Raw genomic sequence first — 15574 nt, forward strand, 5'->3', positions numbered from 1 at the left:
AAGGACTAAGAAGATAGTATGTACGTATTTATCTAAACATAATGAGATAATAATAGTAGTAGATTGTAAATAGCATGCAGTAGGACGGGCATTCAAATGGCCGGTTCACCTGAAACGTGACGAATTGAAGAGGGTGCATGATCCACTTTAGCCGCCAGATGGCAGTCGAGGGCAGAGGTGTCTAAACTATGTCTTCAATTTGGACGGTTTTCATTCATTTTAATCAGGGGTCCCCAAACTTGTAGACTCCGGGGCCGCATTAGGGTAAAACAATTTGACTGGGGGTCGGGCTAGATATATATAGCCCGGCTATATATATATATATATATATATATATATATATATATATAAATGTGTGTGTGTGTGTGTGTGTGTGTGTGTGTGTGTGTGTGTGTGTGTGTGTGTGTGTGTGTGTGTGTGTGTGTGTGTTTATATGTATATGTGTATATATATATATATATATATATATATATATATATATATATATATATATATATATATATATATATATATATATATATATATATATATATATATATATATATATATACATACATATATACATATATATATATATATATATATATATATATATATATATATATATATATATATATATATATATATATATATATATACATATATACATATATATATATATATATATATATATATATATATATATATATATATATATATATATATATATATATATATATATATATATATATGTATATATATATATATATGTATATGTGTACATATATATCAATCATACTTGCCAACCCTCCCGTTTTTACCGGGAGACTCCCGGTATTCAGCGCCTCTCCCGATAACCTCTCGGCAGAAATTTTCTCCCGACAAACTCCCGGTATTCAACCGGAGCTGGAGGCCACGCCCCCTCCAGCTCAATGCGGACCTGAGTGGGGACAGCCTATTCTCACGTCCGCTTTCCCACAATATAAACAGCTTGGCTGCCCAATGACGTCATAACTGTAGAATGATCGAGGGCGAGTTCTTGGTTTCTTAGGTGGGTTTATTGTTAGGCAGTTTCATTAACGTCCTCCCAGCGCGATAACAACACACAACAACAGCAGTCACGTTTAGTCTACCGTAAAGCAGTTCGTCTGCCGTAAACAGCAATGCCGTGACACTCTTAAACAGGACAATAGTGCCATCTACTGGATAGCCTCCAAGTATTTATTTTATTTATATGTATAATAAAATAAAAAATAAAAATAAAAAAATATATATATATTAGGGTTGCACATCTCTCTCTGATAAACGATTCGATATGCATCTAGATACACAGGTTACGATTCGATTCAAAAACGATATCCTTTTATTACAGACCGATTCGATTCGATTCAATTCCGAACGATACGATTCGATTTGACGGTTAATATTCAAGACTCCAAATCCCCAAGCATTGTGGCTTTATGGCACTGGCAAAAAAAACAGAACAACACAATCACATGTCAATGTATTTATCTTTAGACATGGACCAAAAAAATTCTGGCTGAATTGTAGGATGGAAACTCCAGAGGTAAAAGTAGCACAGAATAGTAACAACAAAGTGCAATATTTCAGCCTGAGCATAGTTTTGAACACTAGAGGTCGGTAACAAAGATTCAATATTTCAACCTGAGCATATAGTGTTTTGAACACTAGAGGTAGGTAACAATGAACACTAGAGGTAGGTAACAATGAACACTAGAGGTAGGTAACAAAGGTGCAACATTACATTGTAAACAAGTTACACACCTATAACACATCTCAAAATGTGGCAACAATGAGCACAGTCACAAGTGCTTTGTGTAAAAGAATAGAGAAAATAAATACATATGTAAAAAGAAAAATCAAACTACTGTGTGTGAGGTACCGTTTCCCAGGTCAAAAAGCAGTAGTTCACTTACACTATGCCTGTGCATTTTCATCATCACTGTCCTCTGTTTTTTTGGAGGGCAGATTTTTTTTAAGGAAAATCAACTGATCCACATGCCCATGTTTGAGCAGACTACGTTTTGTGGAAACAATGTCTCCCGCAGTACTGAACACACGTTCAGATTACGTGTGTTTCACTTGATGTACTTTTTTATGCCGAAAGAGGCGATTTCAGCCACTTGAATGACGGCGAAATCATTAAAAGCTCACACTTTTTAATCCATCCACAAGTAAAGAAAACTTGGATTATTTCACTTTATGTACTTTTTTATGCCGAAAGAGGCGATTTCAGCCACTTCGGTCATTACAGCCGAGTTTAGATATACTTTTCGAGACGAGTGACGTAAGCGCTCTCCCGCGTCAGGGGGTGCATTTTACGGCAGGAGTGAGTTTCCCGGCACAACACACCCGGCCGGATGCAGAGGTATCTTTTAGCGAGAGATGACAGCAGTGGCAAGTCCTGCTGCTCTTTCCACCACTGTAGTGGGGTTTTTTGAAAATCTTTCTCGGTCCATTATCACCTTCGGTCAGACTGACGCTTTCGTTCTCCTCCACATTCATTTTCCGTGTTGTCTCTTGTTTATCACTCGTGCTAATACCAGCTAGGCGGCTACCGCGTTTGGCGAGTAGCTTCAGCTCTCGCGTTGTTTTAGAGACGCTGACGCATATTGTAATCTGGACGACCCATGCAAAGTCTCGCGATAACCGATCCATGACTCTATAGCCGATTCAGCTAGGAATTTGTGGATTATTCGCATTGATTGAGGAGTCTGCTACCGATGCAATCTGATCGCTCACTTGTTGAACCGAATACTCGGTCGCATCGGTTTATCGTTCACAACCCTAATATATATATATATATAAATATATATATATATATATATATATATATATATATATATATATATATATATATATATATATATATATATATATATATATATATATATATATAGCTAGAATTCACTGAAAGTCAAGTATTTCATACATATATATAAATATATATATATATATATATATATATATATATATATATATATATATATATATATATATATATATATATATATATATATATATAGTACTTGGCACTGTGGGTGTAACAGTCTAATGTTTGTGAACATTGTAAAAAAAAAACCTCCATGCACCATAAAACATTGAACAAACACCCATTTAAATCCATTACAATGCATGATGGGAAAAATGCAAAACATTTTCCACACTTACCCATGTTTGGCACATTTTAGCTGCTTGATATTTCTGATTGATTACACAACTTTAAGCAGGTCGTCACGGAAGTAAACAAGGTAGGAGTTGAACTTTCAGATACTTAATATCCAATTACATTAATTATTAATTATATGTATTTATGTAAATTTGCATTCAATTAAGCAGTCCTAAAATAGATCAATTCTAACTGAATTAATAATAAATAATAATACAATATATGTTTCTTAAATAAACCCTTGATATAAGGAAACTGCAAATAAATTTCAGCTTCAACACTTTAGTCATAATTTTTGCGCTTAAGAAACTTCTCCATGGCCTTAGCTCCGGACTTCTTCCGTTTGTTTGAGGTTGTCATTACTGCCACAAGTGGTGGAAAAGTGTATTATAACTGAGTACCGAGAAACGCGTATGTTTCGGCGACCGAACAAGTTCTGATCTAAAGTCTGTAAAAGTTTAATTCACCAAGTATTGATTCTTAAAAATACACACTGTCATAAAATATGGCGTGACTTTATCTTTTACGCTTACTATCTGCCAAAAGCGATGCATCAGTTACCATTATCAATCAATCAATCAATCAATGTTTATTTATATAGCCCTAAATCACAAGTGTCTCAAAGGGCTGTACAAGCCACAACGACATCCTCGGTACAGAGCCCACATACGGGCAAGGAAAACTCACCCCAGTGGGACGTCAATGTGAATGACTATGAGAAACCTTGGAGAGGACCGCATATGTGGGTAGCCCCCCCCCCCCTCTAGGGGAGACCGAAAGCAATGGATGTTGAGTGGGTCTGACATAATATTGTGAAAGTCCAACACATCAGCGAAAGTCCAGTCCATGGTGGGGCCAGCAGGAACCATCCCGAGCGGAGACGGGTAAGCAGCGTAGAGATGTCCCCATCCGATGAACAGGCTAGCGGTCCACCCCTGGTTGGGAGCAGAGTAGAAAAGAAAAGAAAAGAAACAGCAGATCAACTGGTCTAAAAAGGGAGTCTATTTAAAGGCTAGAGTATACAAATGAGTTTTAAGATGAGACTTAAATGCTTCTACTGAGGTAGCATCTCTAACTTTTACTGGGAGGGCATTCCATAGTATTGGAGCCCGTATAGAAAACGCTCTATAGCCCGCATACTTTTTTGGGCTCTGGGAATCACTAATAAGCCGGAGTTCTTTGAACACAGATTTCTTGCCGGGACATATGGTACAATACAATCGTCAAGATAGGCAGGAGCTTGACCGTGTAGTATTTTATACGTAAGTAGTAAAACCTTAAAGTCGCATCTTAGGTGCACAGGAAGCCAGTGCAAGTGAGCCAGTATAGGCGTAATATGATCAAACTTTCTTGATTTTGTCAAAAGTCTAGCGGCCGCATTTTGTACCATCTGTAATCTTTTAATGCTAGACATAGGGAGGCCCGAAAATAAAACGTTACAGTAATCGAGACGAGACGTAACGAACGCATGGATAATGATCTCAGCATCGCTTGTGGACAAAATGGAACACATTTTAGCGATATTACGGAGATGAAAGAAGGCCGTTTTAGTAACACTCTTAATGTGTGACTCAAACGAGAGAGTTGGGTCGAAGATAATACCCAGATTCTTTACCGAGTCGCCTTGTTTAATTGTTTGGTTGTCAAATGTTAAGGTGGTATTATTAAATAGATGTCGGTGTTGAGCAGGACCGATAATCAGCATTTCCGTTTTCTTAGCGTTGAGTTGCAAAAAGTTAGCGGACATCCATTGTTTAATTTCATTAAGACACGCCTCCAGCTGACTACAATCCGGCGTGTTGGTCAGCTTTAGGGGCATGTAGAGTTGGGTGTCATCAGCATAACAGTGAAAGCTAACACCGTATTTGCGTATGATGTCACCTAGCGGCAGCATGTAAATACTAAAGAGTGCAGGGCCAAGAACCGAACCCTGGGGAACTCCGCACGTTACCTTAACATAGTCCGAGGTCACATTGTTATGGGAGACACACTGCATCCTGTCAGTAAGATAAGAGTTAAACCAAGACAAGGCTAAGTCTGACATCCCAATACGCATTTTGATACGCTCTAATAAAATATTATGATCAACAGTATCGAAAGCGGCGCTAAGATCAAGTGCTAGTATTATGTGCCTTTGAGACGAAAGATGAGGAGAAAAAGCTGCATTTTCCTCTGAACAGACTTTTTCTTGTGTTCTTGAACTGCACCTTGACTAAGTATGCGTGGGTGTCCTTGAAGTAGACGTGGTCTTGATGGCGGCATATGTTGCTCCAAACTCTCCTGCATTAATTGCGGCGTCACAGACGTGCTCGCTCGTTGTCTTCCCCAAGGACACGCACACGTCCTCATGTCGTGACACAAGCTGACGTCTGGATGGTCCTTGAGGTCTTGACCCCGGATAGTGATGTGTCCGAGCCACAGGTGTACATCCCAGAAGCCTCTCCCATTTTAGACAGAAGTTATGTCAGCAGCACAGCAGGTGGCGGTGATGTGAGGAGATGCCGCCATTGTTCCTTCACGTGAATGATCCAAACATCGTATTATAAAATAGACTTGTATTTAACACACTAGGTGGTTGCAGTGCAGATATTTACGTACAGTAAGAAAAGTAAAATGTGCTGCGAAACTGCTAATCTATAATACAAAAATAAGATTGTGACAATTGCACTATGTATACTGTAGGTACATAATAAAACAAAAACACTATCTTAACACCCATGTTGTACACCAAGAAGAACTCAGATCCCAGTAATCACATGAGTGTGTTGTAGTCATATGGGTGTGGGTAGAAAAGACCTGCGATAGTTCTACTTCCTGCACTGTGGATGTAACAGTCTAATGCACTGTGGATGTAACAGTCTAATGCACTGTGGATGCAACAGTCTAATGCACGGTGGATGTAACCATTTAATGTACTGTGAATGTAACAATTGAATGTACTGTGGATGTAACGGTCTAGTGTACTGTGGGTGTAACACGCTACTGTACTGTGGGTGTAACAATCTAATGGATGTAACAGTCTAATGTTGTGTGTGTGTGTGTATGTGTGTGTGTATGTGTGTGTGTGTGTGTGTGTGTGAGTGTGTGAGTGAGTGAGTAAGTGCATATTATATTACTAAATTGGATATATAATTGTTATATTTGAATATTAAGAATATGGGAAAGTTCAACTCCTACCTTGTTTACCTTTGTGAGGGCTTCCTTAAAGTTTGATAATCAATCATAAATATCAAGTGGCTAAAATGTGACAAACATGGATACGTGTGCAGAGAGTTTTGTTGCATGTTTCCCATCATGCTTTGTAATGTAATGGGTGTAATTTTTACTTTTTTATGGTGGTTGGATGTTTTTTTTAATAATATTCACAAGGTTCAGTGAGCAGGTTGTGTTATGTGTGACCATGTTTGTTGACTTTTTGGGCTGGTTTATTTTTCTTTTTACTTTTTTCTGCGCCATGACAAGGGTCGGTTGTTTGGATTGGGTCATATAGGTAAATGCTTTGCAAGTGATCTCTAGAAAGTACTGGTCACTGGCTTGAGTCACTATCTATAAAGCATCTATAAAACTGTCATATATCTACAAACCCCGTTTCCATATGAGTTGGGAAATTGTGTTAGATGTAAATATAAACAGAATACAATGATTTGCGAATCATTTTCAACCCATATTCAGTTGAATATGCTACAAAGACAACATATTTGATGTTCTAACTGATAAACATTTTTTTTTTTTGCAAATAATCATTAACTTTAGAATTTGATGCCAGCAACATGTGACAAAGAAGTTGGGAAAGGTGGCAATAAATAATGATAAAGTTGACGAATGCTCATCAAACACTTATTTGGAACATCCCACAGGTGAACAGGCAAATTGGGAACAGGTGGGTGCCATGATTGGGTATAAAAGTAGATTCCATGAAATGCTCAGTCATTCACAAACAAGGATGGGGCGAGGGTCACCACTTTGTCAACAAATGCGAGAGCAAATTGTTGAACAGTTAAGAAAAACCTTTCTCAACCAGCTATTGCAAGGAATTTAGGGATTTCACCATCTACGGTCCGTAATATCATCAAATGGTTCAGAGAATCTGAAGAAATCACTGCACGTAAGCAGCTAAGCCTGTGACCCTCGATCCCTCAGGCTGTACTGCATCAACAAGCGACATCAGTGTGTAAAGGATATCACCACATGGGCTCAGGAAAACTTCAGAAACCCACTGTCAGTAACTACAGTTGGTCGCTACATCTGTAAGTGCAAGTTAAAACTCTCCTATGCAAGGCGAAAACCGTTTATCAACAACACCCAGAAACGCCGTCGGCTTCGCTGGGCCTGAGCTCATCTAAGATGGACTGATACAAAGTGGAAAAGTGTACTGTGGTCTGACGAGTCCACATTTCAATTTTTTTATGGAAACTGTGGACGTCGTGTCCTCCGGACCAAAGAGGAAAAGAACCATCCGGATTGTTATAGGCGCAAAGTTGAAAAGCCAGCATCTATGATGGTATGGAGGTGTATTAGTGCCCAAGACATGGGTAACTTACACATCTGTGAAGGCGCCATTAATGCTGAAAGGTACATACAGGTTTTGGAGCAACATATGTTGCCATCCAAGCAACGTTACCATGGACGTCCCTGCTTATTTCAGCAAGACAATGCCAAGCCACGTGTTACATAAACGTGGCTTCATAGTACTAGACTGGCCTGCCTGTAGTCCAGACCTGTCTCCCATTGAAAATGTGTGGCGCATTATGAAGCCTAAAATACCTAAATCGAAGACTTTGGCGGGCCGCAGTTTGGAGGTTTACTACTAAAGGCTTTGCGCGGGTCCACCATTTTGTATTCAGTTGTAGACAATAAGCCCCCTTATTTTTCTAGATTCTCTTGTTGTGGGGCAGACTGGTTCGTACATGCGCATGCACGCTAAAATCCTTCGCTGTTGCGTATAGTTCTAACTTCTATATGTCGGTAGACTCAATAAGGAAGCGCTAAAAATGACTGCAGGAGGACTTTGGCATGTAAACTACTAGGGGTGTGGGAAAAAAATTGTTTCGAATTCAAATCGCAATCCTCACGTTGTACGATTCAGTATCGATTGTCATTTTTCAAAAATCGATTTTTTATTTTTTTTATTTTTTTTTATTTTTTATTAATCAATCAAACAAAACAATACACAGCCATACCATAACAATGCAATCCAGTTCCAAAACCAAACCCGACCCAGCAACACTCAGAACTGCAATAAACAGAGCAAATGAGAGGAGACACAAACACGACACAGAACAATCCAAAAGTAGTGAAACAAAAATGAATATTATCAACAACAGTATCAATATTAGTTACAATTTCAACACAGCAGTGATTAAAAATCCCTCATTGACATTATCATTAGACATTTATAAAAAAAATAAAAATAAAAATGAACAATAGTGTCACAGTGGCTTACACTTGCATCGCATCTCAAAAGCTTGACAACACACTGTGTCCAATATTTTCCACTAAGATAAACTAAGTCATATTTTTGGTTCATTTAATAGTTAAAATTAAAAATCTACTACTCTGCTTGCATGTCAGCAGACTGGGGTAGATCCTGCTGAAATCCTATGTATTGAATGAATAGAGAATTGTTTTGAATCGGAAAAATATCGTTTTTGAATCGAGAATCGCGTTGAATCGAAAAAATTGATTTATAATCAAATCGTGACCCCAATAATCGATATTGAATCAAATCGTGGGACACCCAAAGATTCGCAGCCCTATAAACTACGGTGTGTTCCATTTGGACTAAGAAGTTGGAATTTCCGACTTCCTGGTCAAAATTGCAACCGGTACGCACCTCGAGGTCGGATATCCTACTCGCAGAGTCGTACCAGTCTCACCACTCCCGAGTTGACTTCCAAGATGGCTGCTCTGAATGTAAACAATATTTTTAGCTTTTGTAATATCCATTATTTGCACTTCTGATTAGTTTATTCCCACTAAATTAACTTTATACCATATATTGTTGCAAATATGTAGTTTTACACGTGGTATATATGTTCTACATTGCTAGCAATAGCGTCCGTGTTTCCTCTTCATCCAGAAAGAGTCCATATTTTACCATAAGTCGTTTACATTCAGACATGGCAAGCTCAAAAATAGCTTTTCGTGAATGTGGCCATCTTATTTTTTTGACCTTGCGAACTGGAATGCTCACAACTCGGCTATGACGTCATTCCCAGCTCCTGCGATCTAACTCCCCAGGTAATTGGAGGGCACCAATCTGAAAACACAGTCAGAAAGCAGATGATGCTCTAAAATATATATATATATATATATATATATATATATATATATATATATATATATATATATATATATATATATATATATATATATATATATATATATATATATATAATAATAATAATAATAATAATATAGATTATAAAATATTTATACATTTTTTTAAAGTAAAAAAAAGAAGATGATTTGTAAAAAAATAATAATATGAATACCTTAATTAAAAAATGAAAAGTAATAAAAGACGAAGGATGGTAAAATAAATAAAAAATCTAAATAAATTAATAAATCTTTTAAAAAATTAATTAAAAGAGATGGTCTGTGAAACATAATCTATGCAAAATGTTGACCAAAGAACCGCCATTACATGTTGTGTATGCTTTTATTTCCTGTCGTTCAGACTATTGCAAAGCCCTGCTACTTGCACAACTCATCTGCTCGCGTGCTGACGAGGACCAGAGGGCGGGAGCGCATTACACCAGTTTTAAAGTCGCAATGGCTCCTTTGTCCGTTCCAGGGTAGATTTTAAAGTTCTAGTATTAGTTTTTACATATCTTATGCACCTTCTTTATCTATCTGACCTGCTTTTGCCGTATCAACCCTCGCGGATCCTGAGGTCCTCTTACCTTTACCAAATACCAGAACAAAGACCCACAGTGAGGCGACATTCCGCCACTCTGGCCCCCAGTTGTGGAACAGCTTGCCTCAGGACTGCAGAGTGCATTGAAACATGTTTTCAAAAGTCTAAAACCATAACTTTTTAATCAGGCGTTTTGCTAATCATCTGTTTTTTTTTAATTATTTTACTGTGTTGTTTTCTATCTTAGTTCAGAATCGTTTTATTGCCATTGTTTGAGAACGGGTTCACAAACTAGGAATTTTTCTTGGTGCAAACGTGCAACATAAAACACATATAACACATATTTGGTAATAAAAAGAGCTGTAACTAGTTAGTAATAATTTTACTATTATTCTCTCAATGTTATGTTTTCAATAACGTATTTATATAATACAAAACCCAAAACCAGTAAAGTTGGAACGTTGTGTAAATGGTAAATACAAACAGAATACAATGATTTGCAAATGCTTTTCAACTTATATTCAATTGAATAGACTGCAAAGACAAGATATTTAATGTTGGAACTGAGAAACTTTTTTTTTTTTTTCAAATAATCATTAACTTAGAATTTAATGGCAGCAACACATTGCAAAAAAAGTTGTCACAGGGGCATTTTTATCACTGTGTTACATGGCCTTACCTTTTAACAACACTCAGTAAACGTTTGGAACTGAAAAGACCAATGAAGCTTTTCAGGTGGAATTCCTTCCCATTCTTGCTTGATGCACAGCTTAAGTTGTTCAACAGTCCAGGGTCTTCGATTTAGGTATTTTAGGCTTCATAATGTGCCACACATTTTCAATGGGAGACAGGTCTGGACTACAGGCAGGCCAGTCTAGTACCCGCACTATTTTACTATGAAGCCACGCTGTTATAACACGTGGCTTGGCATTATCTTGCTGAAATAAGCAGGGGCGTCCATGATAACGTTGCTTGGATGGCAACAAATGTTTCTCCAAAACCTGTATGTGCCTCCATCCATCCATTTTCTACCGCTTATTCCCTTTGGGGTCGCGGGGGGCGCTGGAGCCTATCTCAGCTACAATCGGGCGGAAGGCGGGGTACACCCTGGACAAGTCGCCACCTCATCGCAGGGCCTGTATGTGCCTTTCAGCATTAATGGTGCCTTCACAGATGTGTAAGTTACTCATGCCTTGGGCACTAATACACCCCCATACCATCACGGATGCTGGCTTTTCAACTTTGCGCCGAGAACAGTCCGGATGGTTCTTTTCCTCTTTGGTCCGGAGGACACGACATCCACAGTTTCCAAAAACAATTTTAAATGTGGACTCGTCAGAACACAGAACATTTTTCCACTTTGCATCAGTCCATCTTAGATGAGCTCGGGCCCAGTGAAGCCGGCGGCGTTTCTGGGTGTTGTTGATAAATAAATGGGTTATACTTGTATAGCGCTTTTCTACCTTCAAGGTACTCAAAGCGCTTTGACACTATTTCCACATTTACCCATTCACACACACATTCACACACTGATGGCGGGAGCTGCCATGCAAGGCGCTAACCAGCAGCCATCAGAGGCAAAGGGTGAAGTGTCTTGCCCAAGGACACAACGGACGCGACTAGAAAGGTAGAAGGTGGGAATGGCTTTGGCTTTGCATAGTAGAGTTTTAACTTGCACTTACAGATGTAGCAACCAACTGTAGTTACTGACAGTGGTTTTCTGAAGTGTTCCTGAGCCCATGTGGTGATATCCTTTACACACTGATGTTGCTTTTTGATGCAGTACCGCCTGAGGGATCGAAAGTCTGTAATATCATCGCTTGCGTGCAGTGATTTCTCCAGATTGTCTGAACCTTTTGATGATATTACGGACCGTAGATGGCGAAATCCCTAAATTCCTTGCAAAAGCTTGTTGAGAAATGTTGTTCTTAAACTGTTGGACAATTTGCTCACGGATTTGTTGACAAAGTGGTGACCCTCGCCCCATCCTTGTTTGTGAACGACTGAGCATTTCATGGAAGCTGCTTTTATACCCAATCATGGCACCCACCTCTTCCCAATTAGCCTGTTCACCTGTGGGATGTTCCAAATAAGTGTTTGATGAGCATTCCTCAATGTTTTCAGTCTTTTTTGCCACTTGTGCCAACTTTTTTGAAACATGTTGCAGGCATCAAATTCCAAATAAGCTAATATTTGCAAAAAATAACGATTACCAGTTTGAACGTTAAATATATTGTCTTTGCAGTCTATTCCATTGAATATAAGTTGAAAAGGATTAGCAAATCATTGTATTCTGTTTTTATTTACCATTTACACAACGTGCCAACTTCACTGGTTTTGGGTTTGTAAGGAAAAAAAGTCTTTAAATAACCGCTTTAAAGCAAAAAAAGGCTTTATTAAAAGGCTAAATGTGAAAATCAGTAAATGCCAGGTTGTGGCTGCACTATTAGCAGAGTTCAGTGTGTGTGTGTGTTTGTTCTTGACAGCATCAGTTACACAGGAAATGTCAAAGTCTTGTGTGTGTGTGTGTGTGTGTGTATTTCTACCCTTCTTGAGACATCATCAGGGAAAAGTACCTTCCATATGAGGAGGTGTGAACAAGTGATGACATAAATCATGGTCCCAATACAGAAAAGCATTGCATCTAATAGAGAATGTCTCATTTGCACCCCTGGTGGTGAAATCTATCAACATGAGGGTGGTCCCAAAAAGGAGGGATTTTTCAAATTGACTGTGTGTTGCTTTTAAAAGTGCTCCCCCTCTGGTCAACATACAAAATAACAAGTGTGTGTAAAAAATTGAAGTGCTCCCTCTCTGGCTAACATATGTAATAACAAGTGTGTGTAAGAAATTGAAATGAGCCCCCTTTGGCCAAAATTAATTACAAAAAAAAAAATGTATATAGAGACTTACTGTAATAACGCGAAGTACATAATGAAGATTAAAAACCAATTACAAACAAAAAATGAAAAAATTACTAAAAGCAGTCTTTTTCTCACAATGTGTCGACTTTTTTTCTTATAAAATTGGGAACAATTTCTCACATTTTTTCTGTTTCTGTAATATTGCAATAATTTCTCGTAAAATGATTACTTTTTTATGTAAAATTATTACTTTTGTATGTAAAATTATTACTTTTGTATGTAAAATTATTAATTTTGTATGTAAAATTATTACTGTTTTATGTAAAATGATTACTTTGTATTGCAAAATGGTGACATTTGTCACAGTATTGCCAATTTGTTTGTTGTTCTTGAAAAATAGTGAATCTTTTTTAGAACAATTCCGATTATTATTATTATTATAATATTGACAAACATTTTTAAGTTTTCTTATAAAATTGTGACTTTTGTCGAGTAAAATAACGACTCTTTTCATAAAATTGCCAACATTTTAAGCTTTTCTTTTAAAATTGCGGCTGTTATTGAGTAAAATTCCAACTTTTATCATAATAATGCACACGTGCAGTTTTTCTTATAAAATTTTGACTTGCGTTGAGTAAAATTACGTCTTTTATTATAATACTGCCAACATTCTAAGTTTTTCTTGTGAAATTGTGACCTTTTTCTTGTAAAATTCCAACTCATTTTTCACAACATTTTTTTATATTTGCAAAGTATGTATATATTATTAATGTTGTAAATACACGTCTTTATATATCTAGAAAAGGTGGTCTTAAATTTATAACAAAAATAAAATATGTATATAGAGACATACTGTAATAACCTGAAGTAAATAATGAAGATTAAAAACCAATTACAAACAATACATTCAAAAAAACCCCACAAAAAAAAACAACTAAAAATAGGATTTTTCTCACAATGTGTCATTTTTTTCTATAAAATTGGGAACAATTTCTCATATTCTTTATGTTTCTCTAATATTGCAATACTTTCTCGTAAAATGATTACTTTTTATTGCAAAATGGTCACATTTGTCGTATAAAATTATGACTTTTATCACAGTATTGCCAATATTTTTGTTGTTCTTGTAAAATAGTGAATTTTTTTGAGTAAAATTATGACTTTTGTCATCATTTTTCCAAGTAAAATTCGGATTATTATTAATATAATATTGCCCAAAATGTTTAAGTTTTCCTCTAAAATTGTGACTTTTGTCGAGTAAAATTACGACTTTTTTCATAAAATTGCCAAAATGTTAAACTTTTCTTCTAAAATTGCGACTGTTATTGAGTAAAATTCCAACTTTTATCATAATATTGCACACATTTTCAGTTTTTCTTGTGAAATGTTGACTTGCGTTGAGTAAATTTACGACTTTTATTATAATACTGCCAAAATTCTAAGTTTTTATTGTGAAATTGTGACCTTTTTCTTGTGAAATTCCAAATCATTTTTCATAACAAGCTTTTTTATATTTGCAAAGTATGTATATATTATTATTATTATTATTATTATATTATTGTAAATACAAATCTTTATATATCTAGAAGGGCTGGTCCTAAAGAGGGAGGCATTTTTCGGAGGTCTCAAGAAGGTAATAAATACAAGAATGTGTGTGAGAAAGAGGTTTGTGTTTGTTTAAAGTTTGTCTCCCCAAGTGTCTCTCAGGGCCCATTATCAGTCGAGTGTGTGTATTGACCTGCAGCCCCTCCCTCCTCTGTGTGTGTGTGTGTGTGTGTGTGTGTGTGTGTGTGTGTGTGTGTGTGTGTGTGTGTGTGTGTGTGTGTGTGTGTGTGTGTGTGTGTGTGTGTGTGTGTGTGTGTTGGCTAACGCTCTGATCCAAGTCCTGTTGGAGATGATTTAACGCCGAATTGATCGCCGCAAACACGACGTTGTAGAAATCAATGCGCCTGCTGCTCCCTGCCCGGCCCGCGGACCTGTCATACTCACTCTTTGAATAGACTCACCCCAAACTCCCGTTTGTCTGATGCTCCGTCTCCGCAGGAAACTGGACGCCTTCATCTATGATGCGGCAGTGTTGAACTACATGGCCGGCAGAGACGAGGGGTGTAAGCTGGTGACCATTGGCAGCGGGTAACTCAACTTTGATACAGTATATGCGTTTATTTGACTTTCTGTTCAACGAGTCTGCTTCCATAGAACACCCCATGATGGGTATTCCTGTTTTATGTTGCCATTCCCATCTGAAATAATGTCATTTTTACGTCACACTTTTCGCCTAAAGCTTAACTTTTGTTGTTGTTTCTTCAGTGTACTAAACATCACCAATTTTCTTACAAAATACAGATATTTATATTATTTTTATTTAATTTAAGCTGCTACATAGGCGTGTCCCGATACAACTGGATTCGTAACGATATCAGCAGGAATAATCCGTACTTTTGTTTTTGAGTGTGTGTTGTCAGAAAGGGTTTGAAAAAGTGAAATTAGTCAGAGAACAAAGGTAGGTATGCAAACACTAACCCTATGACAGACTTTTGCTGTTTTTAAATTGACGTGGAGTGGTAAATGTTTTTTTAACAACAATAATTCATGATGCGGTAAATTGAATGATGCGGACACGTTTGGTACTGGATACTTGCTAATATGTTTCGGCCTTGGAGACTTGCGGTGTGTATAGGT

The 15574-nt window shown here is 37.2% G+C and overlaps 1 protein-coding gene across 2 annotated transcripts in view; it reads left to right on the plus strand.

The window, feature by feature from the left end:
- grin2aa (glutamate receptor, ionotropic, N-methyl D-aspartate 2A, a) overlaps positions 1-15574 on the plus strand; it is a 485324-nt gene that overhangs the window by 440171 nt on the left and 29579 nt on the right. For both annotated transcript variants that reach the window (XM_062050498.1, XM_062050497.1), the window contains one exon: positions 14936-15025. In XM_062050498.1, coding sequence (XP_061906482.1) covers positions 14936-15025 — 90 coding nt within the window. The remainder of the gene's footprint in view (positions 1-14935; positions 15026-15574) is intronic.

The sequence above is a fragment of the Entelurus aequoreus genome, linkage group LG06 (genome assembly GCF_033978785.1).
Source record: "Entelurus aequoreus isolate RoL-2023_Sb linkage group LG06, RoL_Eaeq_v1.1, whole genome shotgun sequence".
NCBI lineage: Eukaryota > Metazoa > Chordata > Actinopteri > Syngnathiformes > Syngnathidae > Entelurus > Entelurus aequoreus.